Source organism: Cricetulus griseus (assembly GCF_003668045.3).
Source record: "Cricetulus griseus strain 17A/GY chromosome 1 unlocalized genomic scaffold, alternate assembly CriGri-PICRH-1.0 chr1_0, whole genome shotgun sequence".
Lineage (NCBI taxonomy): Eukaryota > Metazoa > Chordata > Mammalia > Rodentia > Cricetidae > Cricetulus > Cricetulus griseus.
In genome coordinates, this window is record NW_023276806.1 from 41,946,233 (window position 1) to 41,963,882 (window position 17,650).

The 17,650-nt window shown below is 38.9% G+C and overlaps 1 protein-coding gene across 1 annotated transcript in view; it reads left to right on the top strand.

Annotated features, from left to right (window-relative positions):
• Positions 1-17,125, top strand: part of Cdc14a (cell division cycle 14A) — a 154,846-nt gene extending 137,721 nt beyond the window's left edge. The window contains exon 16 of the mRNA XM_027395582.2: positions 14,996-17,125. Coding sequence (XP_027251383.1) covers positions 14,996-15,025 — 30 coding nt within the window. The 3' untranslated portion in view covers positions 15,026-17,125. The remainder of the gene's footprint in view (positions 1-14,995) is intronic.
• The last annotated feature ends 525 nt before the right edge of the window (positions 17,126-17,650 follow it).

Consider the following 17,650-nt stretch of genomic DNA (forward strand, 5'->3'; position numbering starts at 1 on the left):
CCTCCCTGTACCTTTAAGAAAGACCCAGAAACTCTTGGGGGATGGGGGTGATGGGTGTTTAGAGGGAGTCTAATATTTTAAAAGCTACAATTAGCATCGCTTTTGAAAGCTGCAATTGCTCTCTCACTTTTTGCTGCAGCTCAGCCCCCAGAAAAATGTAAAAATGATTTCCTTGTTCTGTCATTAAATGCTTTAGCATGGAAAACAGGAATAAATGTTAAGGAATCCTTGTGGTTGTGACAGAGGGCTGAGAAGATAGTCAGATTTTAGTTTTATTATCTTGACCTCTTGGGTTAGTCTTGTCTGCATTGTGCAAAAGCACAAGATTTCATGTTTGGTGACCTCCTTACTGAAGAAACCAATTTGCTTCCTGACTGAGAAGTTTTCAAGTGCTTGAGAAATGGGGGGCATGTGACGAGGGTGTGGGTGGGGTGGAAGTGTTTTATTAAGTTGAAATTGCTTGTGGTATCTGTCTTGAAGATTTGCTATGTTATATTTTTAATGACACTTTTCACTGAACTGCTACTCATCACCCTGTCCTTACCTGACCCCCCAAGTCTGAGTTCCAGCATGTTGTTTCCCCCTATAAGCTGTTCTATATCGACTTTGGTCTTTGTTGTAGCATTTCTCAGGACTTTGGATTTGTCCCGTAGGCTCTAAGCACTGTGGGATCCGAGATGGTACCTTTATTTCCATGGTTACATGCCTGGATCCTTTATAGAGTAGGCACTTGGCAGGTATATGTTGATTGGATAAAAGGATGGATGGATGGATAGATGTTTAAATGAATGAGTACGGTAAGAATGATCTTCTGTTTTATATATAAAAATCTCAAGGAGCAGAGAGATTAAATTTTTGCTCAAGAATGTCCTGCAAATAGATAACAGAATTATAATTTGAACATAGGGCAGTTTAAATCCCAAAACATAGTGTTTTGAAGGCTTTATGCTGTGTATATACTGTTACGGGGGTTAAAAAGATAGAGATGTAAATGATAGATTTTTTATGATAGGGCAGGGAAACTGTGAAGAAAGACTAATGTTTTAGTCAGTTGGGTTTTGGGGGATGAATGGGAGCCTATAAGGGATCCTAGTGAAGGCAAGAAGGTGGGAATGACTGTCTATGCAATGGGGAGAAGTAAGAACAGAGTTACACCTGAGTTCTGTAGTTGAGTTCTTAGGTTCTGAAAATAAGTTTACCTGGATTCAAGTTCTGTTTCTGACACTTTTTTTTTATGGAGGCATTTTAACTTCTCTATACCTCGGGGAAATAATGTAATTATAACGATCAGAGGCAAATCAAATTTCCTTGTTTGTATGAAGCTTGCACAATCTTTCAGAACTGTTTAAGATAAGGAATAAATAATTTTTGGTAGATTTCATAGAAATATATGGCTGTGGCTCTGAAAATGACTGGTGACTCACAGAGTGTTGAGGCTAATGTCATGATGTCCATTGTAGTAAAATAGTTAGTGTTTGGTTGAGAAAAATCCTATGAAGTATCGTGCAGTTGCTTATCAATATTGCTTGGTGCTGTCAGCTCTTATTGCTAATAAGAGGAGCCTTGAGTATTCTCAGGATGGCTGGAGGCCTGCATGGCTGAAGACCAGGCTGGGGGGTTAAGCTGAAGCCAAACTAGGAAGTAGAAGTAGGGCAGGAAGTGTGGGAGGCTTTAAAGCAAGAAGGACTGGCAGATTTGATGTTTTTGTTATACAATTAATGTTTTAAAAATACTGTTATCTTTTTCACTTGAGATGGGGTCCCACTGTGTATCCCTGGGTGGCCTGGAACTCTTTATGTAGACCAGGGAACTCCTCTGTCTCTGCCTCCTGAGTGCCGAGATTAATGGCATGTGTGCATGTATGTGTTTATGGGTGTGCACACATGAGTGTGTATGTGTGCGCATATGTGAGGCATAAGAGGGAAAACAATGTTTCCTTTTCCCTCTTTACCTTCAGTTGTTCCTTCCTTCTCCTTCTCAGCAATTCCCTCCCTCTACTTTCATGTCACATATATATACATGTATGTTGGTAGGCACATATTAAAACCTAGATTCTATGTATGAGACAAAAATTGGCCTTCATCTTTATGAATCTAGCTCAACGTGATCTCTAGTTCCAACCATTTTTCTGAAAATGGCATGTTTTCATGCTTTATATCTGAAGTATGTATACACTATAAAATTGCATCATATATTATACTACATTATCTTTATCCACTCACTCCTTGGTGGACATCTAGACTGATTATGGACATCTATCCATTATTATGGATAATGTTGTAGCAAACATGGTGTGCAAGCATGTCTGTGCCATGCTGACTAGAGCCCTAGGAGTGGTATAATGAGTTACATGGTAGTTCTACCAGTATCCATAGTGACTACACTAATAACACTCCTGTTGTGATGGTTTGCTTTCTGTTGCTGTGATAAACATGACCAGAAGTAGCCTGGGGAGTAGAGGGTTGTTTCAGTGTACATTTCCACATCACAGTCTACCAGCAGGAACTCAAAACTGTGCAGGAATCTGGAGGCAGGGGTTGAAGCAGAGGGTATGGAGGGGTGCTGCTTACTGACTTGCTCCTTGTGGCTTGCTCAGCCTGCTTTCTTATAGCACCTAGGACCACCAGCCCAAGGGTGCCACCACTCATAGTAGGCTGGGCTCTCCCACATCCGTCATCCATCATCCATCAAGAAAATGTACCAGAGGTTTGCCCACAGGCATTTTCTCAGTTGCAGTTCTCTCTTCCAAAATGACTTTACTTGGTGTCAGATAGATAGATATAAAACCAGCCAGCACACCCACTGTCAGTGGATAAGAGTGTCCCTTCTAACCTCATCTACTTTTGTTGCCTTTTGTTTTCTTAATGACAGCCATTCTGACTGAGGTGAGATGGAATCTCAATGTAGTTTTGATTGTCATTTGGTTGATGGCTAAGGATGATAGACATTTCATGTATGTTTTATCATTTGTGTTTTTTTTGAGTAATGTCTATGTGGTTCATTTGTCCATTTTTCTGATTGGATAATTTAGGGTTTTCTAGGTTTTTTTGCGTATTTATTGATATGAAGCCCCTGTCAGATGTATAGCTGACAAAGATTTTCTTTCTCCCTTTCTTCAGGTTCTGTTTCTTTTTCAGCTCAAAGCTTTTGAATTTTGTGCAATTCCATTTGCGAATTTCTTTTTTTTTTTTTTACCCTGAGCTTTTGAAGTTCTTTTCAGAGTGTCCTTGACTATGCCTGTGGAAAGATCTGATTTGATGGAGATACTTTCCACATCTGTGTGGAAGGGACCTCTTGGTAGAATACCAGAAGCAAGGAGACCTGTCAGAGCCCTCTCTGCTGTGCTTAGCACCTGTGTATGCATTGTATGTGTGTGTGGCCACACGTGCGCCATAGCATTTGTGTGTGGAGGTCAGAGGACAACTCTGTAAGCTTAGGTCTCTTTTTCCTCCTTTCTGTGTGTTCCAGTGCTCAAATTCAGGCTTGTATGGAAAGTGCTTTACCTGCTGAGCCATCTCTCCTACCCCTATATCTAGTTTTGTAAATGAAAACTTAATCACCTCAAAAAAATTAGGGCCCCTAAATAGGCACTTTTTAAAAATGATACTCAAACATGAAGCAAAATAGTGTGTGTTGTTATTTTAAAGAATGTACATGTTCAATTACAAGATTTCAAGACATTGTTCTTTTCTATTTTGGGATTCACATTACTGCTGCATTGTAGGGACAGCCTTTTCGAACAAGAGGCTGAAGCAGTAGCTGTCCAGCTCCTAAGTTTGATGGGACCCTTTCCTGCAATAAGATCTTCCGGAAGCTTCCTTGGGCATCACCTACTAAAATCTTTTTGGTGATTTTTCTAAAAGTGAAGTCTGCAATGAGCCTTTTTGTTCTTCAATTAAATCTTAATCGTGTCATGTGTCTCAGGAATACTGTCCTGGTGAAGGCTGTAGTTTCCATTTGTGTTGGTGCTCATTGTTTCTAGAATGTTCCCAGTATTTTTGGTTCTGTTGTTTTCTCATCCCCTTTGTTGTGTTGACATCTTTTATGATCTTAACTCTGTCTCTTTTGCTTTTAACTCGTATTTTAGAATTGGCAGATGTTTTCGATAAAGATTCACTTAGTCTCTGTTGGATTTATGCTCTTCATTTACCTGTATTGTCCCCAAACACCATGGTCTTTTGCATTCTTCCTTCATTGTATTCTCACTCACTCTTTCCTTCTTGAAGCCCTCTACTCTCTTCACCAATTTTTCTTCTTTAAAGATGTCTGTTATCTTGTGCCTCCTCTTCTCAACAAACTGAACTCACTCAAGAGCTTTTCTTTTTAGCTTATGCATCTATCATTAACTATCTAGTACTTTGTTCTTATTGACATAAAGTGTTGGTATGCTATACACGAGCATCAGTATTTATGTATTGTCCATACATATCAAATTATTCTAATTTTAAATTTCCTTTTTTATATGGCCATTTCATGAGGTTCTTGAATTTCAGGGTTTTTAGCATGTTTCTCAGACACATAAAAAGTAGTGAAAAGCTGAAAAACCTACTTGGTTTAAAGTTGGAAGGAAACTGAAAGGAGATATATACTTCTAACTTTTCTTTAACGGCTACCACTGCTGCCTCCTCCGCTTCTCTGTTTTCTTTTCCTATCTTCCTCTTCCTCCCTCTCCTCATCCACCCTCCAATTTTGACACAAGGTCTTACTAAGTAGCCCAGCCTAACCTCAAACTGTCGATTTTTCTGCTTTTAACCTCCCAAGTGGCAAAGTGGCAGGCATGTGGCACCATGTCTGTCTCATCTTGGTGTTTCTCTGTTTCCATGGCTAGTGCCCATTCTTATGTTGAGCTGGGTTGGGCTTTCCTTTGATTGTGGATACTCTGGATGAACAAACTGGGTAACCAGTACATCACTAAGTTCTTCTATGGTCTACCACCAGGCAGACTATAGGTATATTCTAGAGATAGTTGGTGCTTAAAGTAGGGTTTGGGATAAGATAAAATATTGAGTTTCACCCTTATACATAACTAGCTTGATAAAAATCTGAGTGATTGGCAAATACATTAAAGCATACTTCATTGTTAATTTGGAATCTAGTGATGACAATGATGAGCTATTTATTGATCGATTCAATGGTTACTCCAAGTAAAATACTCCTACCTTTCAGTAGTGGATTTTCCTGATTACATCTTGATGCCCATTCTATGTTTTGAAACCATTGACTCTGTCCTCACCTTAAATATGATATTTAGTTATTGAGTCATTGTGAATAGTTTACTAAAATAATAAATGACAAGACAAAGTTGAAATTCATTAAATATTTTGAATTCCCATTTGTTTAATTGAATGTTATTGTATTCAATAGTGAAGATGATTCTAGATTTCTAAACTTGTATTGTCTTTAAATTGCTATGATTATTTTTTCACCCCTCGTCTTTGTTCTGACCTTGCTTTGGAGTGATGAATTTTCTTTCGGTGGAGAGATACTGAGACGCTAGTAATAGTAAGAAGATGAACCCAGTCTTAGCAGTAAGTCATCTCTTTGGCATTTGCTCAACACTGCTGCTATTTGTTCCCCTCCTGAGCGGCCTGGGAAAATATCCCATTGTTTCAAGGTCAGCAGGGTGCAGGTGATGTCTTTAGATTTGCACACAGCTTTTATGCAGTTTTGCAGATGTACCGAGCTATAATTTAAGTCTCCAATGCTAAACAATGGTTTACATTAACTTTCTGGATAAAGCCTGCCAGCTATTTTTGTCTCTCCAGTTGAAAGTGCTTTTCAAATATGAAATTTGCAGTAAGTGGCAAAGTTGATTTTAAAAAGAAGTATGGCATTGAGGTGGTTTATATCTTAATTGCTTTTATTATTAAACTTAAATTTACTTACTCATTTCTTCATCCTCTCTCTCTCTCTCTCTCTCTCTCTCTCTCTCTCTCTCTCTCTGTCTCTCTCTCTCTCCTACCTTGTGGTGCTGAGGATTGTTCTGGAGCTGTCATATGCTAGGCAAGTGCTCTGTCACTGAGTTATATCTTCAGCACTGTTTTGCTTTATGTTTTGGGGAGCAGGTCTCATTGAGTTGCCTAGGCTGGTCTGAGCTTACTCTGTAGCCTGGCACAGAACTTGTAACCTCTAGAGTAGCTGGGATTAATGGTCTGAACCACCAGATGAGGTTGTAAATTTTTTCTTATGTAATAACAACATTGCTTCTTGGTCAATAGAAATGAGTATGATTTTAATGTTGCATTTATTTTTATTTTATTCATATTTTAGGAGCCAGGAATAAAAGAAAGTAAGTACTTTTCATATGTATGTAAAGCCTAATCAATTAAAAATGCCCTACACAATCACTACAGGGCTCAGGATTGTTTCCCTGAAGTAAAGTCAGACAGAGACACTTATATATGTTGTGTTCTGCCAGACCGATAGTTCTATTCAGGCATCCCTGAGTGCAATTCATCTCCAGCCTCCCTTCCTCGTCCTTCTGTCACTGTGTTCCCACTGCCACCCCCACTTAAAATACCCACTTTCCAATTTAAGACTGTTTCAAAGGCTTGTAGGATTGATTGTATTGTAAGAAGATTTTGTTCTTTTGCCTTGAAATTTATTAGTTTCCATAATGCATCTAGATAGACTCATGACTGTCATTGCTGCTTGATCTTCTTGTGTTCTGATGGCTTTTTCTGTAATGGAAAATCCTCAGCTATTCATCTTTTAGATGTTACTTTTCTGCCTTCCCTTTACTTCCTCCCTAAACTTTGGAGAGAAACAGGTGAAACCTCCCACTCAGTGTGCAGCTACTAGCTGAAAGTTCCTAACAGGAGGAAAGTGAGTTTGGGGTTTTCCTGCTGAAACCTGTCAATGGATCCTCAATATTTCTGACCTTCTATTTTATATTTTTAATCCTGAGCTCTAACTAATACTGTGATTGAATTCCTCCTTCGTTTTCCAGTTACTAATCGTCTTTGCAGTATGCGTTCTCCACTGTATGCCTATTTATGGAGTACGGTGCAATGATCTCAATGGCCCCATCTTTCTTACCTTATATCTCTGATCCCTTTGTGGTTACAGCCACCTGTTTGTATTGGGAGCTGCCTGTTTTGAGTAGCATGGCTTTATGTTCTATGATCTATTCATTGAGAGTCTCAGATGCTCAAAGCTCTCCCTGATCCTTTGCATTTCTGCTTAGCAGACTTTGTCTTAGATGTGGCTTTGTTAGTTCTTTCTGTCACCTTCCTTCTGTGTTGTAGCATTGTAGTTTTGGCAGGTTCAAGCTGAATTCCAGGCGTGTGTGTGTGTGTGTGTGTGTGTGTGTGTGTGTGTGTGTGTGTGTGTGTGTGTGTGTGTGTGTGTGTGTGTGTGTGTGTGTGTGTGTGTGTGTGTGTGTGTGTGTGTGTGTGTGTGTGTGTGTGTGTGTGTGTGTGTGTGTGTGTGTGTGTGTGTGTGTGTGTGTGTGTATGTATGTATGTGTGTGCACACACATGTAGACCAGAGGTTGATGTTTGGTGTCTTTATAATCCTCTGCCTTATCTTTTGAGACAGGGCCTCTTACTGAGACCCTCTCTGATCTGGCATGACTGACTGGTCTGCAAGTCCCAGGGATGTTCCCATCTCTGCCTCCCCAGCCCTTGGGTTATAGGTGTGTACCACTGTGGTCGGCAACAGTGGGTACTGGGAATCTGAATTTAGATCTGATGTTTGTATGACAAGCACATTGTCACTGAGCATCTCCACAGCTCCAGATGGGAGGGGTTTTTTATTTGTCTGCTTTGCTTGTCCTTTATCTAATGAGTTTCCCTTCTTTTTTTGAAGTTTCATTTCATTTTTTAAGTTGTATAATAATTATGCCTGTTTATGGCACCCAATGTGATGTTTTGGTATGCAGTGGTCATATCAGGGTGACTCACATATCTACCTTCTTGACCATCCTTTCTTGTGAGTTCTGCTGATTCTTGGCGACTTTCAGTCTAGAATTGTCCGAATGATCCAGGCTCCTGTCTTGGTGAGCTGGGCCCAGGGTTTCTTCTCAGGCGTGGATGCAGCTCTGAATGAGCTACAGCCTGTAGATAGGGACCCTGGCTTCTCCCAATCCCCTTTCCCTGAGCCAGCCTTGACTTCATGCCTGGGGATTTTGGCCCATGTGTCCTCTAGACCAGAACAGCTAGCCACCTCTGCTTGTCTCCAGCTCTGTAGTCAGTGGCCTACCACTGAGACTTGGTTTGTTTCCAGGTCACAGTGATGTTGATCTTGCTTTGCACCCTGCAGTGGTTTTGCTTTCTTCCAGATATTTTACAAATATTTAATTTGTCCATGGAGGGGTTCATTTGGAGCAGAGCTGGCTGGTCCATCTTGACATTAAGTATGCAGTTTCCCATTTTAGGGCCTTTTGGAATTTATCCAGTCAACATTTAAACATCATTGCCCTCTCCCTGTGAGCATTAATCTCCTGATTCCGCCAGGCATTTCCTCACCTCCTTGGACACCTCCTGCTCCTCCTACTGCCGTTTCTTATGTGCTGTATTCCCAACCTTTTCAACCTTCCTCCTTCCCTCTGCCTTCCAGACTCGCTGGTGCAGCTTTCCTTAGCCACACTAGACCATAGCAATCATGGCCTTTTCTGAAGGCATCCTAATTTGCTCATTTCGTCCATATCACTCCTTTCTTGTTTATAGAGTCGCTTATCTCATGGCTGTAGGCTTGGATCCTTGCATCCTACATCCCTACCCCTAGATCATGGATGTAGGATTGACTGGTAAAACTGAGGAGAGACAGACATATCAGGTAGAAAACATGACATCTAACTTTTGGATATCGCATATCTAGCTTTGGGATATGTTTACCTATTTGTTGTAGGTTTATTATGTATTTTCTTGATTTTATATATTGAGTAGGTCATTTCTTTCAAAAATTTTGAAATTCTCTCTCACTCCCCATTCCCTGACTCTCTTTCTTTCTGTATATCTGGCTTATTCCTATTGCATCCCCCTCTCAGATACAGAAGGCATTCAGGTGGGATGTGCATCCTTGCTGATAGCACTTTCCTGAGGAAGTCGCTGACTGCCACGTCCCATCAGTCCTCCCCATGAAGCACCTACTGTTCAGAGTGTCCTTCCATCCTTACCTCTGCTCTGAGGGTTGGTCTTTATGAACTATTAGAAACACCCTCTCTCCCGGTCACAGGCATTTCTTGCTTTCAATTTCTCATATAGCATTGTTCATATTAGTTTCTGAGACAGAGTTGATCAAGTTGTATTCATTTGGTGTCATTTAGGGGTTCTGCTCTGTCTACAGGGACAAGTCTTGACCTCTTGGCTTGCTATTCAAGGCTCCTCCCCATCAACCCTGTGCCTTTGCTGTCTGTGTCCTTTTCAGCAGCTATACTTGGTGTCTTGGCATCCTTGCATCCATGCCCTGTTTGAGCCTGAAACTGAGCACATGGCATTTCCTCTGTGTTTTTCCTTCCTGTGACTGGTTTTACATTTCCTGGCCCTGCTGGAACAAGTTCTTTTGATGATACATCTGTGACCCATCCAGGCAGAAAGCCTTTTTGCTTCTCAACGCTCATACAGCAGTTCACACACCTGTCATTCACACAGTTACGTATCCAAGACTTTCTCTCCTCTGCTGGCTTTTGAGCTGCTCAGTGCATCATTCTTTCCCGAAGTTCCCCAGTATGGAAAGTGTCTAATCAGTAGTATTGAACTAAAAGTTGGATACTGTATCTGTGCTCATGTTAAGCATATGGGCCTTGAAAGCCACTTAGCCCCATTAGCCTTGCTCATGTGTGAAACATTAGTCAAAAGAAAACCAAGTTTCAGTTTTAACCTTAATACACAGTAATCTTGAAGTTGTCTAATTTTTTTCTGAAGGAATGTGGCTTTACTAAAATAGAAAATACATTTAAAACGAGCTTGCATCAATATAATTTTGGTGTTGAAATGAACGGAAAACACTCATGTCATGGTTGACTGAGTCAAGCAGGGTGTCAACAATCTGTCATCTAACAATTGAACTCTTTGTGAATGTTGAAAAGCCTATATTAAATTCCCCCAGAAAAAAGACTCTATTAAAAGCCATGTAGGAAGGTAAAAGAATATTTTATATCATGTTTTAATTAACCAGAATTGTCTTGTTACATCTTGGGGCTCTTGAAATACATAAAGGACATGAGGAAAATGTATATACCCTTTTCAAAGCCGGTTTTATCACAGCCCTTTAGGCTTTTTGTGTTAACGTGGTGACCATAAAGTCTTCTCCAGTGGTGTTTTATTTGCCATTCCGGTAAAGTTTGCCTTATGTCGCTGGAAATGAGTTCTTTAAAGTGTTGAGAAACCACATATGTGGAAATATGTATCACTATGCACATTTTGTGTGTTAATTCTTAAGCAGTAAAAAAATAAAAAGAGCTCAAGCGATTATAGCGGCATGAAAAGGATATAAGGGAGAAACATAAAGGGAGTTGTAGATTAAAATTCCCTCAGTGTTCACTTGTTCTTCAACACATTGAATGCAAGAGTATAAATAAAACCCCATATTACCAAATACGTAGTTTGCTTAATTACCTAAAATGTTAAACTATTTTTCTTTGGTTCATTTTTGCCTCTATAGCTGGAATTCACACTGGGGATAACAAACAGACCACGTTTTTCTTTCTTAAGTGACTCTGGGGGGAAATAGCAATAGAAATTCAGTGTAGCAAAAGGGCCACACAGAGTTAAAGAGAGGACTCTGACTTCCCAGGGGACTAACCCTGAGAGTTTTCGTAGAAATCATTGGAACAAAAGATACCTCTTACCCATCTGCTGTCAAGATGTTAATCTTCTGTCATCTTTTCTTATTTTTTGCCTTTGACAGCCAACTTACAGTTGTATTTACTAACTGTCTGTACTGTAAGTATATCTATAATTATGAGACATTTTTCCACTATGACTATGTAACTGGGGTGTTTAAGAAAGAAACACCCCCAGAAGAGTTAAAGCTTTAAAGTTAATAGTACATCTGCCAAAACAGATTAGTAGCGAGTTTCCAGAACAGAACAAGTGGTCTTGATCTCTTTATCTAACACTGTGTTATGTCAAACCTTCCCTGCTTTCGGAGGAACGAGGCTTCTGGATGGAAGCTCGTATTTTGACATAGATACTTTGAGGCTGAAAATGTCAAGCAATTAATTTCACCCTTGTTTCCCAGGTTGAATATTGCTGCATTGTTTTATGGTATCCATACTAGAACAATGTCATGTATTAGTAATAGACTTGATCTAGTCTGAGAGCCCTGTGGAACTCACTGACCAAATGAACTCCAGATTAAAATATGTCAGTTATGTTGACACTTGTGAGCAGTTTTTATACATCAGCTCTCATGACCACCTCCATTATCTTCACCATGATCTTTATTAATGTATTTCAGAGACATTGGCATTAACACATGGGAACATCAAAAAATTCTGTCCAAGCAGAATTAAGTTAGTTAGAATACTCAAAGTGTAGATCTGCTTTTGAGACAGGGTATTTCTGTGTAGTCCTGGCTGTTCTGGAACTCACTGTGTAGACCAGGTTGGCCTCTAACTCAGATTCTCTTGCCTCTGCCTCCCTAATGCTGAGATTAAAGGTGTGAGTCACCACATCTGACCATGGAATGTTCTTATAATGATTTCTTTTTTATTCAGTTCTGATGAAAAATAATTTTAAAATATACTATCACCTTTAATTATAATACACATAATATCTGCTTTGTAATTTATATAAATTTGTTTTCATCAGGGTGAAAAAGCCTTTTAGATAGAATAAGTAGTGATTGCAGGAAAAATGTTGCCAGGTTCCCAGGCTTCAGACTCCATCATTTACTAGTTGAGTGATCTGGGGCAAATAACTTCACTGTTATGTGCCACAGTTTCCTCATCTGTGAAATGGGTGGTTTGAAGGATTTAATGAGTAAATACATAAAAGATGTCTAAACTGTGTCTGACATATAGAAAAGTATTCAGTGACTATCTCAGAATAGATGTAGATGACCTGCCAATTAATGTCCCTAATTTATTAAGAATAGTTTCTTTTTCATCTGGTTTAATAAAGTTAATGGCAGTACTGACTTTTTCAAATACAAAGTACATTTTTATTATAAAAATTAAATATCTAATAACTGGTTACTATCTTTGCTACATTAGTATTGGTTGAGAACCCCTCATCAGATCTGAAAGTTTTGAATTTTATGTAGTGTGAAGGGAATATGAACTTTCGTTGTTTGTTTTTTTATGCCTTTATGTCGACTGTACTCACCATATGAGGTCACTCACTGTGAGGTCACTTATGTCAGGTCAGTTGTAGATTTTGAAGCCTTTTGGAGTTTGGATTGTACTTCTGTGACATATAGACCATTGGAAGACATTCTGTACTGTTGGTAGTCCTGTCGGTGTCCGTGTAAGAAGCTGTACGTCAGGCTTTTCGTTGTGGTGTGCATTGAGCTAAACTGGAAACTAAGGAGGATTTATTGTTTCTGTCACCTGTCACCCTATACTGTAACCCCCCCCACCCCCACCCCCCCACCCCGGCCCCACATAAAAGGCCTTGAAAGTGTTGGTTGTGATTTCTTGAACTCAGCAGATGTTTTAGACCCTGGTGTTTCTCTTCCCCCTTTAGTCTTTTTCATTAAGGAGTTTTATTTTTAGATTGAGAATAAAAAGAAGTTAATTTCTTACAAAATACTGAAGTTGCAATAATTTGCTAAACACTTTTTATTTTTAAACCAATCTTCTATTTTATTTTGTTTTTTTTTAACTTTCTTTGTACCCTATGAAGAAAGAAACCATGGGGTATGATTTGTTCCGAGAACCTTAGTATTGTGCTTTCAAACCACACTGCATAATCTATCTATAATTGTTTGTCAAACAAGTGAGTTGGCAGGACAAAAAGGTCCTGCTTTGGCCGGATTTGTTTACAAAGATCTGCAGAGCATTTCGGCCATGTAAGAGAGCAAGCTGGGTGTGGAAAACACGAAGCAGAAGGGACTGTGGCAAACTGTATTTAAAGCTGGACCAAATCCCAGGGTTTGTGGACTTTGCAATGCAAAAGCATAAGCTTTAGTTGGGAGACCAGTGAATACATACTTTATGTGAGCAACAGAAACCTGAGGTATTCTAAACTATTTCTGTTTTCCGGATCAGGGAGTTAGGAAATTAAAACTATAAACACACACCTAGGTTCACAGCATATTGATGTCTGGAGGAAGTTTCAGTCACATGACTGCTGTTTGCTGTATTCTGCAGAGATTGGAAATTGACAAAGCCCCGAGGCTCTAAGAGGTGCTTGCAAATGCAACTGTGTTGTAAATTTGTAAGCTGTTGAAGGAGTTTCTCATTTTCTGCCAGAGCATTTGCAACCTTTCTAACTGGATAAAAAAAAAGCATTCTGGAAGTCACAGGGTCTGTATTACTCAGGTGTGGGGTCCTTGCTGCCAGGGAGACACTTCACTGGCTGTGCCTCTGACTTGTTTCCAGACTTCAGGAGGTGCTGGGTTTCGGAAAGCAGCCAGGGCAATGAATGCTAATACAGCAAGTGCTGTCCTATGAGCTGAAAGCACGTGGGTTTGATAACATTAGGACACTCCACAGGACATTCCCTCTGTGGGATCGCTATTTATATTATGATGCTTAATTCTTATCATCTCCCGCCTCTTTTCAAGCTTTGCTATAAACTATCCAAATCAAGAAAGTTAACCTGCGAAAACCCTTTTCCTTTTTCTAAGAGTTTTGACATTGGGCTTCTTTTAGTCCAGAGAACGGCCCCCCTTTCTTTCTCCTGTCCTTTGCTGGTGGTACACAATGTTAGTTTTATGCTGTGCGCATTGCTATCTAAATAAGGAAGTATCTCCACCTTTATTTCATGTGTGATGACAGTTTCGCCTTTTGTGAATAAAGATCATCACAATCAACTTAAGTTTAAAATATTTGAAGATGAACAATTTCATAAATTCTTTGGAAAGTGTGTGTGTGTGTGTGTGTGTGTGTGTGTGTGTGTGTGTGTGTGTGTTACTAATAGGTATATCATCACCAAATCTGGACCAGTCTTGAAATCAGTAAGATCTATTAATAAAATGCATCATGTTAACAAAATGCTGCAGATCAGTTTGAAAAATTCTGTGATGAAAGAATGCATCTTGTAGAGAACCATGTGGTGTTTGTTGCTCTAGGCATTTGATGAGAGGCACCGCGCAAAGGGTTGTTAATGCTTAAAATCATCTGTATCCTCTGCAACCACTATGTGCTGCTCAAAAACAACTTCTGGGAACTTTGCTGCTCTTCCTCTTTTCCTGGTTTGTGTCTTCTGTCCTGGCATCCTGATCCATGCCCCTCACACTCCTCATATATCAGTGTTCAAGTCGACGTGGAAGGGTCTGTATTGTTCACTCACACTTCTGTGAAGTTGTTACAGCATCCTTGTGCTCTCTATGCCTTTGGGGCCTCAGGTTAGATTCCAAAGCTAGTTGTACTTGGTGTTCCCTTAATGGAAAGGGTTTGTAAGGCGTTTACTAAACTCAAGTATTCTTAAGGACTGTATCTAAGTGGCTGCTAATTGCATCTGATAAGCATTTTCATGCCACTTATGTGTATTAAGTAAAATGAAATCTAAGGTTTGTTCTAACAACTCTCAATTAGTTATAACTATCGTTTCATATTTTTTAATAGGAGTCAATGTTACTACACTAAGGTTCAAGAATCAAATTGATGCTACTACACCTTAACTTTCAATTATTACTCGATTGTAATCACAATGAAACCATATTAAATCTTTTGAAATAGAAAATTTTCTAACAATCACTTTACCTAACCAAATGTCTTGTAAAAAAACGTTCTTTCCCCTCTCCTTTGCTGTCTTGGTTCATTTCATGTATCTTTTACATAATAGACCTGAACTGCCTTGTGTTGAAGGAGGAGGCTGTGTGACGTTTTAGCAGCTTTCCATGTGATGGAATTTAACCTCAGCTTATGTCTCTCCCTACACAGTCCCTTCAGTCTGAATATGTCCATTACTAAGAAGGCCTTGCCACTCCAGTGAAGGCGGTTCCATTCTTAGACATCTGGACATGCAATGTGGAGGGGACCAGCTGCTTTCCCGGAGGATGTCTCTATCTTCTTACCTTAGAGAGTGTTAAACATAGCACCGTTGAGAGACTTGAGGCCAGAGCACTGGCTAATGACTACTATAAATGCACTGCAATGATCTTTATGGAGATGTCCATACAGTTTTAATGTTGAATTTGGTATTTTAAAAGGTTATTTTTAATGTATTTCGGTAATACGTTTGTTACTGCATTTACATGTACAGTGTTACATTATATATGTATCATGAACTTTATAAAAGACTATTTTGATAATTTTATAAATATATAAAATTATGTAAAAGCTAGACTATATTTTGATTTAGACTTTCCTGCTGTTTGCTACCAAAAATTTGTATTTTAAATTGTTTAGCTTTAGTATGGTTTTGTCTACAATGAGTAAATAATTCTTCCTTAATAAGTGAAAGTGAGGGAGTAGATTTTTAGAAAGTGACTTTAATGCTCCCCCTATGAATTCAGTAAACCAGAACATTCTCTCTTGAAGTCTGTCTGAACTGGAGTTCATTCAAACTTATCTCTACCAAGAGTGCCGTTGTTTGGTGGGGTTTGTTAGGAAAACACATTTCCCCCTTTGTTTTTGTTCTTGAACCTTTTGAATAGGAGGCTCAAAAAAAAACGAAAACCAAAAAAAAAAAAAAAAAAAAAACCTTTAGCATCTCTTTAAGACCAGAAATCACTTCGAGTCTCTCCTGGAAGCCTGGCTTTTTTCCCCCTCTATGAAATGACAGAACATTCCAAATGCTTTTATTTCTTTCCTCTTTCATGAGTGCTTAAAAAAAAATGCCTTAAACCATGTGTTTTGCTTCTACCTTCTTGTAAAAATGCAAAGGAAGGATAGGGATTTTAAGATACTTGTCTACGGTTTGTAAGAACACTCTTAGTAATGCACCGTAATGCTGTTAAAGACCAAAAGGCACTTGAACGCCCAGAGCGTACTTTTGGGTATGAGATGGGCATCGCCTTGTGAGCATGCATGTTCTGATGTCAGTTTCAAAGCAATGAAGGGATAAACCGAAGAAAATGCTGCTAAGTAGATGGGTACACTAAAGGAACACATGCCCCTGATGTACACACAGCTCTGTCCAGAACCGGATGTCAAAGTGAAAGGGCCCCCGGGGGTACGCTCAGCCCTTTCATGTGAGTATGATTCCAAATTTGTCCCCAGAAGCCTTCCTTTTGGCTTCTTGTCTATATGAGATAGAGTCTCAGATACTGATTCTCTTCCAGGCTGCTTGCGAATGGGCAAGGGCTAGTTAAATTGGTTTCATACAAAGTGCTTTATTCCAGCCATTGTGTTATTTATAATGTATTTCTTAGGAGGGGATATCTTCAGACTAGTATATAGGCTTCAGTAAGATGCCTTGTTCATGTTTTACACTTTAAAAAAGGCATTGGAATGAATGTTTGACTCAGGTTTGTTAACATAATTTTCCGTAACTGCAGTACCAAATAATTACACTCACCTGATGGAAAGTTGAGTTATATGTTTTTAGAATCAAATACATAAAAGGAATTAAATTGTATATCTTTTCTAAAGATGAAAAGTCAAATATTTTATTGTGAGTTATTATTTTAAAAAGTTAGTTTCTTGTATAGGAAGAAAATACTATTTCTTTCAAATTATCATTGAAAAATAATTGAGTCAACATTTGAGATGTGGGGGAAGAGAACCATATCATCATTTTTAGTTGTTCTATGAACACCAATGAGTGCAGCTACTAAAATGATTGTAAAGTTGACTACTGCAAATTTTCCATAATTATGTGTGTATATATGTCATATGTATCTACATGTGTATGTCTTAAGCTTATTTATACACATGAACATACATAAGGCACACCAAGAAGGGGATGTATATAATATAGAGTTTATATAGCAGAGAGATTCTCCACTTATAATAAAAAATGTTTGCCATGTATTTTGTTATGAATAGTTTATCTCCCAGAAGATATTTTGTTCTATTTTGAAGTGTAGAAGAATACACTGCTAATAAATAAAAGTTTTATGCAATTTACTTCTGGACATTCATCATTTCAATTTTGAGTTGTTTGTGTACTTAAGTCTCTTTGTAATTTTAGTTTTGGCTCCTTGTGGTTGACTCCTTTGTCTTCCTTGGGCTCGGAACCTTTGACTTTCAGTTTTGTATTGCTCTCTTTGAGCTGTTCCTCATGCACAAGACCACATGCTCAGAGCAACTGTGTACTTTGAATCTCACAAGCATCAAAGAATATTGGATTCCTTGTCTCTGTTTTTATAGCTTTCTGTTAATAAAATATCATTAAGGATCCAGAGCTATGGTCCTGCTATGTCATTGTGACTATCAATGATGCTTGCACAGAATGCTGGAATCGGTTCCTTTTGAAGAAGAAGGACCATTTTTCTTAAAGGGAAATTACAGAAGTAAATTAGATGAGCTAGTAAGGTAATCACATCTTACCTGTTCCAGAAAGCGCAGAGAAACCTTTCCTATAGATGGGAAGGAGTGTAACATCTGAAGGTTTCATTTTTCCCTCGTCTCAGTGCTGGAGGTTGAGCCCCA